At 43.4% G+C, this 14,496-nt stretch overlaps 1 protein-coding gene across 2 annotated transcripts in view; it reads right to left on the bottom strand.

The window, feature by feature from the left end:
* Nucleotides 1–14,496, bottom strand: part of LOC117523436 (formin-2) — a 102,324-nt gene that overhangs the window by 64,952 nt on the left and 22,876 nt on the right. For both annotated transcript variants that reach the window (XM_034184971.1, XM_034184972.1), the window contains exon 6: nt 1,108–1,195. In XM_034184971.1, the coding sequence (XP_034040862.1) occupies nt 1,108–1,195 (88 nt within the window). The remainder of the gene's footprint in view (nt 1–1,107; nt 1,196–14,496) is intronic.

Genomic DNA, 14,496 nt, shown 5'->3' with positions numbered 1-14,496 from the left:
TTTACATACAGGTACATAAAAGGCTTTTAAAGTTGCTGCCCCGTCCACATGGAACATTTTGCAGAAGGACCTCAAACTGACACATCTTGTAACTTTGGGAGAATTTAAAACAATCATAAAGGACAGAGAGTTAAGGACAACTGGACTGTGTAATTGTGTTTTGTAACTTTGTATTGCAATTCTGTTTTTCGAATGTGTGTGTTTTGTGTTTGATGTAACTACTTTGCTTTTGTGTTGCTGTATTGGCCAGGTCACTCTTGAAAAAGAGGTTTTAATCTCAGTTTTTTTTTTACCTGGTTAAATCAATCAATCAATTTTTTTATATAGCGCCAAATCACAACAAACAGTTGCCCCAAGGCGCTTTATATTGTAAGGCAAGGCCATACAATAATTATGTAAAACCCCAACGGTCAAAACGACCCCCTGTGAGCAAGCACTTGGCGACAGTGGGAAGGAAAAACTCCCTTTTAACAGGAAGAACCTCCAGCAGAACCAGGCTCAGGGAGGGGCAGTCTTCTGCTGGGACTGGTTGGGGCTGAGGGAGAGAACCAGGAAAAAGACATGCTGTGGAGGGGAGCAGAGATCGATCACTAATGATTAAATGCAGAGTGATGCATACAGAGCAAAAAGAGAAGAAACAGTGCATCATGGGAACCCCCCAGCAGTCTACGTCTATAGCAGCATAACTAAGGGATGGTTCAGGGTTAAATAAAGGTATTATATATGTCATGTAAATCCAACAGACTTTTTTCAAAGCATGAGACAAAATAAACTCCAATAAAAAAAAGAAACAAGAAAAAATGCCAACAATAAAAGTACAGTACAAGAATGCACAGAAATCACAAAGAGCTGATAATCCAGAAAAAAGGGGTGTCTGAAAAATATGATGCATAATATCGGTGATGGTGGAGACGGTCAGTGGTTCCCAGGCTGTCTCTCCCAAGAGCAGACTCAGACACAGGTGTGTCCAGGTCCACAGACTCAGAAAATGAAGGATGCCAGCACTTGATCACCACCTACTCTTTATTAGGTCATCAAGTGTGGGAGGAGCAGGGAGAGAAGGGCAGGAAGTGGGAGCGTGGTAATCAGCTGTGTGATGACACTCACCATTCTGGATGTCCTTCATATCAAGATGAATGCTGGACATTAGAATCCCCACCGCCTGTGATCGCTTGTTGCTCAAAAGTTTCACCACCTAAAGGTTGATGACCGACAGAACGCGTTAGCATGGAAAAAAAAATAAAGCCAGGAAGAAGTCAAAAGCACATCTGCTGAGCAGAACACAACAAACCAGGGAATTCACCTGAAAACAATATAAAAATTATAAAGCTGTCTAGTTGAATTATGGAAATAAAACAAATAAATAAATCATTTTTCTCCAATTCAAAACTTCTGACCTCGTTCAGTGTGACATTTAAGAATTCTCAGATCATTGTTTTCTGTACTGACTGTACTTTTCTGTCAGCAGAGCACAATGACACGACAAAGCTTCTGTTACCAATTAAACACATTGCATGAGGAGGATTTCAGGAGCTTAATATGTTACGTAATCAATTACAAATTTTTTTTTTTAATCCCCACTGTGCAAATGGAAAAGAAGTTCAAACTTGATGACAATAATGGAGCCCTGGTGGAGCCAAAGTGGAGTGTATTAAACATAGCTGAAGAAATGAGGATTTGACTTGTTCTGATGTGGGTCTTCTCCACGTCATAAAACACTGATGTCACTTCAGACTTCAAGCAAAAATATTCAAGTAAAGTTTTGCAGTGGAAGAATGTCTGAACACAAAGTTCACTCAGATCCTCAAACCCACTAAAGTGAGTTTGTTGCATTGCAACAGACCAGTTCAGCCATAACATCTGTGCCATGTGACTCCCTTAGCAACCGCCATTTTCACTTCCAAACAAATATTTGACACAGTAATGATATGTGCGGCAGCCATCGCCAAGCATGCTTTGAAAGGACAAAAACTCATTTCAAAAGAATGATGAAAAAAAAATTTGAATTGCAGTTGTTCCGTAGCATTTTTGTACACAGCCAAGAATGGAGCCATCAAAGTCAAAGTCCAAGCCAGCATGAAAAATAAAGCTGACAAGCTTGAGGTAAGGTCTGGCATCCCTAATTTTATTTACTTATTTATTTGTGACATGCCATGACAATTTATTGAGCCAATGCATATTCTAAAATCAGGCTGAGCTATTGCCTTTATGAGCAAATTATAATAAATGTTTGGAGCTGGAAGCCATTGTCGCGAAGGAAATCATAGCACAGTACATACAGTTGTGCTCAAAAGTTTACATACCCTCACAGCTTTTTTTTTTTCTCTGCCGTTTTTTTTTTTTTTTTTTTTTTTTTTTAGAGAATATGAAAAACATAAAAGCTTTTTTCTCTCTCATGGTTAGTGGTTGCGTGAAGCCATTTATTGCCAAACAACTATGATTACTCTTTTTAAACCATAATGACAACAGAAACTAACCAAATGACCCTGATCAAAAGTTTAAATACTCATGTTCTTAATGCAGTGTTTTGCCCCCTTTAACATCAGTGACAGCTTGGAGTCTTTTGTGGTAGTTGTGGATGAGGCTCTCTGATGGTAAAGCTGACATTGAATATGTCTTGGACTTTATTTACATCAATTATGAAGAAATACAAACAGTATGACACTTTATGGTAAATCTGCATGGAATAGACTATTCTCAAAAACTGAGTGACTGCAAGAAGGAGAAGAGTGAGGAAAGCCACCAAGAGACCCAGACAACCCAGAAGAAGTTATCAGCTTATGTGGCTATGATTGGAGAAATTGTGCATAGTGCAATTTTTGCATTTTGCGTCACCACTCTTAGCTTCATAGCGGAGTAGAGCAGAGAAGGATTTTCTTTCACCAAAACAGATCAAATCTAGGCTTGCATCTCAGATGTACCTTCTGGCAATTTGTAGCTAAACTTTCAGGTCTTCTTTTAAGAAAATCCTCCTCTATACCACTTCATCATGAAGCTGTATAACTGAGTCAGTATTAATCAACTGGAAAACTTCCAAAAGACTTGCTTACGATGACTAAGTTGCGACCAACTTGAGTTCATAGAGTCGATTTCTACACATTAAAAGTGCTCTGAGGTCTGAAACTTTAACAAAAGCTGGCTGAGGAATAATAGCTTCCACTTGTCAAGCAGCCAAGACTTAAATATCAAGTCTGTGTTATTATGCATGAGAAATCAGCATCCAAGGGGACCATTACGGTTCACATTCCATCTGCATAAGCAGAAGTGTGCAAAGTGGCAAGGGGACAGGACAGGAAACCTGGAGCCCACCGTGATCCAGACAGAACGCTTCCATCTAAACCAGATCACACAGACCACAAACCGCTCAAACACACAGGAAGTTCTATCACCAGACCCGTGTGTGCTTTCCCAGCACAACCACAGCTTCAGGGGGCCGGGCTGTTCCTGATAGGATGCTGAGTGGCTTCCACGGTGACAGCTCGTGGACAGAGTCAAGACTATCATTTTATCTGACGATCCGAAAAAAAATTACAGTTTCAGAGCAGACAGTTGAGTAGTTTACTACCTGGCAAGAAACGTAGCTATATAATATTATAGACCATCATTTTCCTGATTGTTCCCCCCCCCAAAAAAAATCCCCACTGCATTCCATTGGTACTATGATTTCGGTAACACAGCACAGTTGACCCATAAAACAGACATAGAATTATTTTCAAGACAACAAAGCAAAGCTGAAAGTTTCATTAAGAACTGTTTTCAATAATGGCATATAAGAACCATGTTTCTGGTTGTAAAGGCTGAAAGGGTTCAGAGAAGAATTAATCATATTGGTGTGTTTATAAATTTTTTGTGGGGGTGCTGAATCACAGAAATCAATCTCTGGTGCACCAGTTTTTTTAAATAGGGGAAAAAGAAAAAGAAACAGTTTTAATTGAATGTAATATAAGAGTTAATGACTTAAATTTGTCAGTCATGTATAAAAATCATTTAAGTTTTTCTTTGAAGATACAATAACTACTTAGGATGTCCCTCTCAAGATTGTTGTAACCGTTCCCGAACAGTTTAATACTGAGTATATGCTGATAGTAAGTCCCAAAATCAAAATTTGTATTTTCCTTGGCAATAGACTAGTACAGAACATGCTGCAAGTACAAGTGAATCCAACGTATGGAGGATAATTCAACATGAAGAATGAATGAAGAAGAAGAGAAAAAAAATACCTTCAAGCAGCTTTATATATATGTGTACCTTTCATGCATAGCGGTCACTACAGTGGACAGCTATTCAAAAGCTGTTGTCTTATATATGCATGGGTTTTGTTATTATAGTTGCATATCAACAACACAGTGGACGCTTGCACACTATCCCATCCATATCTTCTCTAGATCAGCGAGGGCATGTGGCCCGGCAACTTGGTCCGTGCTCACAGCCTCTGGCTGTTGGGGCGTGGAAAGTCACCTCGCCTGGGGGGACGGAGCCTGAGCTTGTGCGGGAGGTTGAGAGGTACCGACTAGAGATAGTCGGGCTCACCTCCACACACAGCTGGGCTCTGGTACCCAACTCCTGGAGAGGGGCTGGGCGATCCACTTCTCTGGCGTTGCCCACAGGGAGAGGTGGCCAGCTGGTGTAGCATTCCTCATTGCTCCCCAGCTCAGTCGCCATGTGTTGGAGTTCACCCTGGTGAACGAGAGGGTCGTGTCCCTATGCCTTCGGGTCGGGGACAGGTGTCTCACTGTTGTCTCGGCCTACAGGCCGAGTGGCAGTGCAGAATACCCATTCTTCTTGGAGTCCCTGGGAGGGGTACTAGATAGTGCTCCGACTGGGAACTCCATTGTTCTCCTGCGGGATTTCAATGCCTACGTGGGCGGCGACAGTGAGACCTGGAGGGGGTGATCAGAAAGCACGGCCTCCCCGATCTGAACCTGAGTGGTGTTCAGTTGTTGGACTTCTGTGCTAGCCACAGTTTGTCCATCATGAACACCATGTTCGAGCACAAGGGTGTCCATAAGTGCACGTGGCACCAGGACACCCTGAGCTGAAAGTCAATGATCAACTTTGTAGTCATATCATCTGACCTTCGGCCACGTGTCTCGGACACTCAGGTGAAGAGAAGGGCTGAGCTGTCGACCAATCACCACCTGGTGGTAAGTTGGATCCACTGGGAGCAGAGGAAGCCGGTCGGACCTGGCAGGCCTAAACGTATAGTGAGGGTCTGCTGGGAATGAATGGCAGAGTCCTCTGTCGGTGAGGTCTTCAACTACCACCTCTGGGAGAGCTTCTCCCAGATCTCGGGGGAGGTTGGAGACATGGAGTCTGAGTGGATCATGTTCTTCACCTCCATTGTCGATGCGGCCGCTAGTAGCTGTGGTTGCAAGGTTTCTGGTGCCTGTCGCTGCAGCAATCCCCGAACCCGGTGGTGGACGCCAGAAGTAAGGGATGCCGTCAAGCTGAAGAAGGAGTCCTACTTGTCTTTGTTGGTAAGTGGGACCCCGGAGGCAGCTGACAGTTCACCCCGGTGAACGAGAGGGTCATGTCCCTATGCCTTCGGGTCGGGGACAGGTCTCTCACTGTTGTCTCGGCCTATGGGCCGAGTGGCAGTGCAGAGTACCCAATCTTCTTGGAGTCCCTGGGAGGGGTACTAGATAGTGCTCCGACTGGGGACTCCATTGTTCTCCTGCGGGACTTCAACGCCTACGTGGGCGGCGACAGTGAGACCTGGAGGGGGTGATGGGGAAGCACGGCCTCCCCGATCTGAACCTGAGTGGTGTTCAGTTGTTGGACTTCTGTGCTAGCCACAGTTTGTCCATCATGAATGAGTCCTACTTGTCTTTGTTGGTACGTGGGACCCCAGAGGCAGCTGACAGGTACCGGCAGTCCAAGCGTGCTGCAGCCTGTGCAGTCACAGAGGCAAAAACTCGGGTCTGGGAGGTGTTCGGGGAGGCCATGGAGGAGGACTATCGGTCGGCCTCGAAGAATTTCTTGCAAACCGTCCAACACCTCAGGAGGTGGAAGCAGCTCTCCACCAACACTCTCTACAGTGCGGGTGGGGAGCTATTGACCCTGACTGGGGATGTTGTCGGGCAGTGTAAGGAATACGTCGAGGATCTCATCAATCCCATCGTCATGTCTTCCAAAGAGGAAGCAGAGACTGGGGACTCAGAGGCGGACTCATCCATCACCCAGGCCAAAGTCACCGAGGTGGTCAGAAAGCTCCTTGGTGGCAAGGCTCCTGGGGTGGATGAAATCCATCCTGAATACCTAAAGTCTCTGGATTTTGTGGGACTGTCTTGGTTGACACACCTCTACAACATCGTGTGGCAGTCGGGGATAGTGCCTCTGGATTGGCAGACCGGGGTGGTGGTCCCTCTGTTTAAGAAGGGGGACCGGAGGGTGTGTTCCAACTACAGGGGGATCACACTCCTCAGCCTCCCTGGTAAGGTCTATTCCAGAGTACTGGAGAGGAGAATTCGACCGATAGTCAAACCTCAGATTCAGGAGGAGCAGTGTGGTTTTGTCCTGGTCGTGGCACACTGGACCAGCTCTACACCCTCCATCGGGTACTCGAGGGTTCATGGGAGTTTGCCCAACTAGTCCACATGTGCTTTGTGGATGTGGAGAAAGCATTCGACCATGTCCCTTGAGGCACCCTGTGGAGGGTGCTCCGGGAGTATGGGGTACTTTGCTAAGGGCCAACAGGTCCCTGTACGACCGCAGCAGGAGCTTGGTTCGCATTGCCGGTAGTAAGTCAAACCTGTTTCCAGTGCACGTTTGCCTCCGCCAGGGCTGCCCTTTGTTACCGGTTCTGTTCATTACCTTTATGGACAGAATTTCTGGGCACAGCCACGGTGTAGAGGGGGTCCGGTTTGGGAACCACAGAATCTCATCTCCACTATTTGCGGACGATGTGGTTCTGTTGGCTTCGTCAAATCAGGACCTTCAGCGTGCACTGGGGCGGTTTGCAGCCAAGTGTGAAGCATCCAGGATGAAATCAGCCACCTCCAATCTGAGGCCATGGTTCTTGGCCGGAAAAAGGTGCTTTGCCCTCTTCAGGTCGGTGGAGTGTCCTTGCCTCAAGTGGAGGAGTTTAAGTATCTCGGGGTCTTGTTCACGAGTGAGTAATGGATGGGGCATGAGATCGACAGATCAGTAGAGCGTCTGCAGTGATGCGGTCGCTGTATTGGACCGTTGTGGTGAAGAGAGAGCTGAGCAGGGGGGGCAATGCTCTCAATTTACCGATCGAGCTACGTTCCGACCCTTACTTATGGTCATGAGATTTGGCTCATAATCAAAAGAACAAGATCACGAGTACAAACGGCCGAGATAAGTTTCCTCCGCAGGGTGGCTGAGCACTCCCTTAGAGATAGGGTGAGGAGCTCGGTTACTGAGGAGGAGCTCGGGAGTCGAAACCGCTGCTCCACGTCGAAAGGAGCCAGTTGCTTCATCACACAATTTACAAACAATTTCAGAGGCTGTGGTGCCAGATTATCAACAATTTTATACACTAAACTAACATTGGAAGAGAAAATAAAATTTTCAAATGTAATAATTTATATTTTTCATGTTACAATAGTGGCATGAAAAAATTGTAACTAAAATTTTAAGAGCCTGTTATAAAGTTGATATAATTTAAATTCTTATTTGCAGCACATGTTTCCCCTGGGCTTTTCTTGGACTTTCATAATTCTGTCACTTTGGTACAAACACCTGTGATACAGAAACACACAGTGCCTTGCATCATGGGGCAACAATTTAACATTTTTATTACATTTTCATAAAACTGAACTGATTTTCACAAGACATAATGAAAAGGTTGTGTCTGGCCTGGACTCCATTAAGTTTGGGGTGGATCTGGTGGTGGGGGGGGTGATCCAGCTTTTGTTTTTGTTTTGGGAAATGACAGTGACAGAGGTTTGTTGTTCAAAACAAAATATCTACAGACCCATTAAACATCCCAAGTCAGGCCGAGCTCAACCTGTGATGAGCCCACTTTGAATTCAAGCAGGATTTGGTACATTTAAAATAGAAGGCCAACAATCTGAGCTGTGCACGCCAGTTACCATTGTGTACCATGCACTTTGCACAATTCTGCATACATGCTGCACTTCCTGTGTGATTTCATTACTCTGTATCACAATCAGGACAAATGTGTCCTCCTCACTTCCATCACTATCTCTGTGGGACTCACACTGAGTTCCAAAGTACAGCAACCGAATGCAAATTAAACACTGCGAATGAATTCAAGAACTTTATGTGCTGCATATGTCACGGAGGGGCGTCATGGTGGCTTAATGGTTAGTGCTGATGCCTCACAGCAACAAGGTTGTGACATCACTTCCCAGCCTTTTTTGGAGTTTGCATGTTCTCCCGTGTTTGTGTGGGTTTCTTCCATGTGCTCCGGCTTCCTCTCACATCCAAAAACATTCAGGTTCGGTGGATTGGAAGCTTTACATTGACTGTGTGAGTGCGAAGGTCTGTCTATCCATATGTGGCCCTGTGACAGACCGGCGTCCTGTCCAGGGTGTAACCTGCTTCACACCCTATAACTGCTGGGATAGGCTCCAGCCCCCACCGTGACCCTGAATTGGAGTAAGCAGGGATGTGTCATGGAATAACAAGGGAACAAGCTGCAACAGGCAGTGAAGCTACTCGACAGTCAACTGTCCATGTACTTTAGGCCTCTAAAAATGGAGGAACCATGTTTACAAATGTGTGTAATTCATTAATGGTTAAAGTAAATGGTAAATGGACTGCATTTATATCGCGCTTTTCTATTTGCATCAGACGCTCAAAGCGCTTTACAATTATGCCTCACATCCACCTTGATGTCAGGGTGCTGCCACACAAGGTGCTCACTACACACCAGGAGCAATAAGGGATGAAAGGCCTTTCCCAAGGGCTCTTAGTGATTTTCCAGTCAGGCGGGGATTTGAACCCATGATCTTCTTGACTCAAGCCCAACACCTTAACCACTAGAGTTAAAGTGATTTTAACTCCATTGTGTTGGTGCACAGAAGGGGGGTGGACACCAAACTTTCACTGTCCAAATACTTATGGGCTAGACACTTTATGGCTCTGTGTGATCTTGGCAGCTGCTCCACCACTTTATTGTTGATAAACATTCCATCATGCTTCATATCATCTCCAAACTAGTTCTGACCTTGACTTTGACCTTCCAAAGTCTTCCAAAGACAAAGCTCATGTGGCCAACACAAAGTTGACATATATTACTTCATGTTGGTGTTTTATAGTAACCATAGATTCATCTTTAATCATGCTTTTGAAGTAGCCTTCTTAAGTGAGTTTGACCTTCCAAGGTCAGAGGTTATGTTACTAACACTAAGTTGATATGTGATTTCAAATTAATATTTCATAGTAATTATAGAAGTATCTTTAACAAAGCCCTTGAAGTAGTCCTTTAGAAGTCAGTGACTTTTCAAGATCACCCAAGGTCAAAGGTGCGAGTACCCATAGAAATACATTAATAGTAACCACAGGCGTAGCTTTAACAATTCCTTGAAATAGCTGTAACAAAGAAACTCCCCATGTATTGAACTGGATGAGCACTGGGCCAAAATGTAACCATGGCCTGTGAACTTAAATTTCAATTTAAAATTTAAGTGCTGTTTTTCTCAAAACAGACAACTTGTCCTTGGCTGCTCTTCAGTCATTCCACCAAGACTGGTTCCAAATGAATCTGAACTCTTCAAAGACAGACAGACAACAGGATGCCCCCCCCCCCCCCCCACCCCCCAGAGCCCTCATTACAGCCCCACTGTCCTCATCCTGACTGACATGTGGCACGATCCAGTGCCTCATCATACAGTGTAGACAGCAGATCCTGGCACAGAGTGACAGCTGTATTTCCACACTCCTGATGTCAGCAGAGGCTGTCACAGCTGCTCTCTGGTGGCAGCTCTGGAAACACTGTTTCTCCTCAGCAGCAGAACTAAATGACCTCATGACACAGGAGCGAGAAAGCATGACTCCGAGATCTGGGGCCAACCCTCGTAATCTGGGAGGAGTCAAAGGCCGGTTCTCCATCACATCCAGCTGCAGCTTTCTTTAATTTTGCTGTTAGTGAACTCAATATGTTTGGCACCTTTCTTATGTTTGAGAATATGGACAGCAGTGCCATGGACGGGGCCTCAGCCCACAGTCAATTTGTCTGTGTCTGTCACAACTTAGCGGTTGGACCACAAAATCAGCTGCTTCGTGATGTGACTGCTGACTTCTCCAAGAACTGCACCAATTACAAAAATCAATGACAAGAGAAATGTGTAACAAGAAGAGAACAGAGCATTCGTTCTGCCGTCTCTTAGATCAAACCTGCAGGAGTCGATCCGGGCTCTGAGGTACACGGCTGCAACGGGACAATAAAAATCAAATTGCTCTGTATCTGACAACTCTTGGAGTGTAAATTTGTTTTGTGGTGACACTTTCTGAAATGTGCTTTAAAAGGATTTCTTGTATTAAAGCCATGAAGGGTAAACTCACTCCGTTTATCTACTGTTGTTCCACTGCTGTGGACTTCAGGGCTGTTGACTCTGAGTGTCTCTCAAAGGTTCCTCTCAGTATTTTTTTTTGTCTGTGTGCATTTAAATTCGGTCAACGTATGTTAAAGTACCGCACAGGATGTCTGCAACAACTCAGCATGACAGTAATCCCCAGGAAATAAGTATTTGGTCAAAAACAAAAGTTTCAATTTTCAATTTAATTTCAATTTATTTTCATTTACATAGCGCCAAATCACAACAGAGTTGCCTCAAAGTGCTTCACACAGGTAAGGTCTAACCTTACCAACCCCCAGAGCAACAGTGGTAAGGAAAAACTCTCCCTCTGAGGAAGAAACCTCAAACAGACCAGACTCAAAGGGGTGACCCTCTGCCCAAGGGTCACTGACTAAATTCAACTCAATACTTTGTAACATATTCTTTGTTGGCAATGACAGAGGTTAAACGTTTCGTGTAAGTCTTCACCAGGTTTGCACACACTGTAGCTGGTATTTTGGCCCATTCCTCCATGCAGATCTCCTCTAAAGCAGTGATGTTTCGGGGCTGGGCAACATGGACTTTCAACTCCCTCAGCAAATTTTCTATGGGTTGACATCTGGAGACTGGTTTGGCCATTCCAGGACCTTGAAATGCTTTTTACAGAGTCACTTCTTTGTTGCCCAAGTGGTGTGTTTGGGATCATTGTCATGCTGGAAGAACCAGCCATGTTGCATCTTCAATGCTCTCACTGATGGAAGGATGTTTTGGCTTAAAATCTCATGATACATGGCCACGCTCATTCTTCCCTTAATGCAGATCAGTCGTCTTGTCCCCTTTGCAGAAAAACAGCCCCAAAGCATGATGTTTCCACCCCCATGCTTCACAGTAGATATGGTGTTCTTGGGATGCAACTAGCATTCTTCTTCCTGCAAACACAACGAGTTAGGTTTTTACCAAAATGTTCTATTTTGGTTTCATCTGACCACATGATATTCTCCCAATCCTCCTCTGGATCATCCATATGCTCTCTGGCAAACTTCAGACGGGCCTGGACATGTACTGGCTTAAGCAGGGGGACACGCCTAGCACTGCAGGATTTGAGTCCCTCTCTGCGTAGTGTGTAGCCTTTGTTACTTTGGTCCCAGCTCTCTGCAGGTCATTCATCAGGTCCCTCTGTGTAGTTGTAGGATTTTTGTTCACCATTCTCATGATCATTTTGACCCCAAGGGATAACATCTTGCATGGAGCCCCAGATCGAGGGAGATTATCAATGGTCTTGTATGTCTTCAATTTTCTTACAATTGCTCCCACAGTAGATTTATTTACACCAACCTGCTTGACTATTGTAGATTCACTCTTCCCAGCCTGGTTCACATCTACAGTGTTCTTCCTGGTGTCCTTTGACAGCTCTTTGGTCTTGGCCATGGTTGAGTTTGGAGTCTGACTGAGGCTGTGGACAGGTGTCTTTTATACAGATAATGAGTTCAAACAAATGCCATTAATACAGGTAGCAGGTGGAGGACAGAAGAGCTTCTTAAAGAAGAATTTACAGGTCTGTGAGAGCCAGAAATCTTCCTTGTTTGTGGCTGACCAAATACTTATTTTTGACCATAATTTACAAATACATTCTTTAAAAATCCTACAATGTGATTTCCTAGAATTTTTTTTTTGTCATTTTGTCTCTCATAGTTGAAGTGTACCTATGATGAAAATTACAGACCTCTCTCATCTTTCTAAGGATGAGAACTTGCACAATCAGGGACTGACTAAATATTTTTTACCCCACTGTACATCAGCATGAGACTTTGTAGTAAACATTGGTCAGTGAAAGAGTCTGAAGTGCAAGATATATATATATATATATATATATATATATTATATATATATATATATAATATATATATATATATACACACACACCACACACACACACATACTGAATGCAAAATAAAAATCCTTTTAAAAAAATAAAAAGTATTCTAATACAACCCCTGGCAATAATTATGGAATCACTGGCCTTGGAGGATGTTCATTCAGTTGTTTAATTTTGTAGAAAAAAAAAAGCAGATCACAGACATGACACAAAACTAAAGTCATTTCAAATGGCAACTTTCTGGCTTTAAGAAACACTATAAGAAATCAGGAAAAATAATTGTGGCAGTCAGTAATGGTTACTTTTTTAGACCAAGCAGAGGGAAAAAAATATGGACTCAATTCTGAGGAAAAATTATGGAATCATCCTGTAAATTTTCATCCCCAAAACTAACACCTGCATCAAAGCAGATCTGCTCATTAGTCTGCATCTAAAAAGGAGTGATCACACCTTGGAGAGCTGTTGCACCAAGTGGACTGACATGAATCATGGCTCCAACACGAGAGATGTCAATTGAAACAAAGGAGAGGATTATCAAACTCTTAAAAGAGGGTAAATCATCACGCAATGTTGCAAAAGATGTTGGTTGTTCACAGTCAGCTGTGTCTAAACTCTGGACCAAATACAAACAACATGGGAAGGTTGTTAAAGGCAAACATACTGGTAGACCAAGGAAGACATCAAAGGGTCAAGACAGAAAACTTAAAGCAATATGTCTCAAAAATTGAAAATGCACAACAAAACAAATGAGGAACGAATGGGAGGAAACTGGAGTCAACGTCTGTGACCGAACTGTAAGAAACCGCCTAAAGGAAATGGGATTTACATACAGAAAAGCTAAACGAAAGCCATCATTAACACCTAAACAGAAAAAAAACAAGGTTACAATGGGCTAAGGAAAAGCAATCATGGACTGTGGATGACTGGATGAAAGTCATATTCAGTGATGAATCTCGAATCGGCACTGGGCAAGGTGATGATGCTGGAACTTTTGTTTGGTGCCGTTCCAATGAGATTTATAAAGATAACTGCCTGAAGAGAACATGTAAATTTCCACAGTCATTGATAATATGGGGCTGCATGTCAGGTAAAGGCACTGGGGAGATGGCTGTCATTACATCATCAATAAATGCACAAGTTTACATTGATTTTGGACACTTTTCTTATCCCATCAATTGAAAGGATGATTGGGGATGATGAAATCATTTTTCAAGATGATAATGCATCTTGCCATAGAGAAAAAACTGTGAAAACATTCCTTGCAAAAAGACACATAGGGTCAATGTCATGGCCTGCAAATAGTCCGGATCTTAATCCAATTGAAAATCTTTAGTGGAAGTTGAAGAAAATGGTCCATGACAAGGCTCCAACCTGCAAAGCTGATCTGGCAACAGCAATCAGAGAAAGTTGGAGCCAGATTGATGAAGAGTACTGTTTGTCACTCAAGTCCATGCCTCAGAGACTGCAAGCTGTTATAAAAGGTGTTTATTTTATTTTTGAATTGTATTTGATATATATTTTTTTATTTAATTTATTTAAAAAGGGACCATGTGCAATTAAAACATAAATTCGATGCATTGTACCAGAGTTAGCCTTACGCTAATTTGCATCTGCAGTCCCTAGATGCCAATAAATACAACACATTTAAAATTCAAACATCACAAATAAATACAAAACGAGCGTAAACATCACTCAACAGATAAAAACATATAGATGCCTTTACGGTGTCAAATCTCACGCGTAATCACGTTCTCGCTGGGGAGGCCGAGATTTCGTTGTCAGTGTAACCCTCGTTATGGAAGTGAATTCAATTCAACACTATGGATCATACATAGTGTTGCTCTTGTTCATACATTCCTTCTTTATGTTCTCTAATGCCATATACCAACACAGTGCAGAGTAGCTACCTAAACTCTGTGAGTGAGATAGAGTATCTCGTCAGTAGTTTTACATCCTCATTGAAGACGACTTTGGATGCTGTAGGTCCTCTGAAAAAGAGAGCCTTAAATCAGAAGTGCCTGACTCCGTGGTATAACTCACAAACTTGCAGCTTAAAGTAGATAACCCGTAAGTTGGAGAGGAAATGGCATCTCACTAATTTAGAAGATCTTCACTTAGCCTGGAAAAAGAGTC

This window comes from Thalassophryne amazonica, chromosome 13 (genome assembly GCF_902500255.1).
Source record: "Thalassophryne amazonica chromosome 13, fThaAma1.1, whole genome shotgun sequence".
Lineage (NCBI taxonomy): Eukaryota > Metazoa > Chordata > Actinopteri > Batrachoidiformes > Batrachoididae > Thalassophryne > Thalassophryne amazonica.
This window is presented reverse-complemented; position numbering and strand designations above follow the sequence as displayed.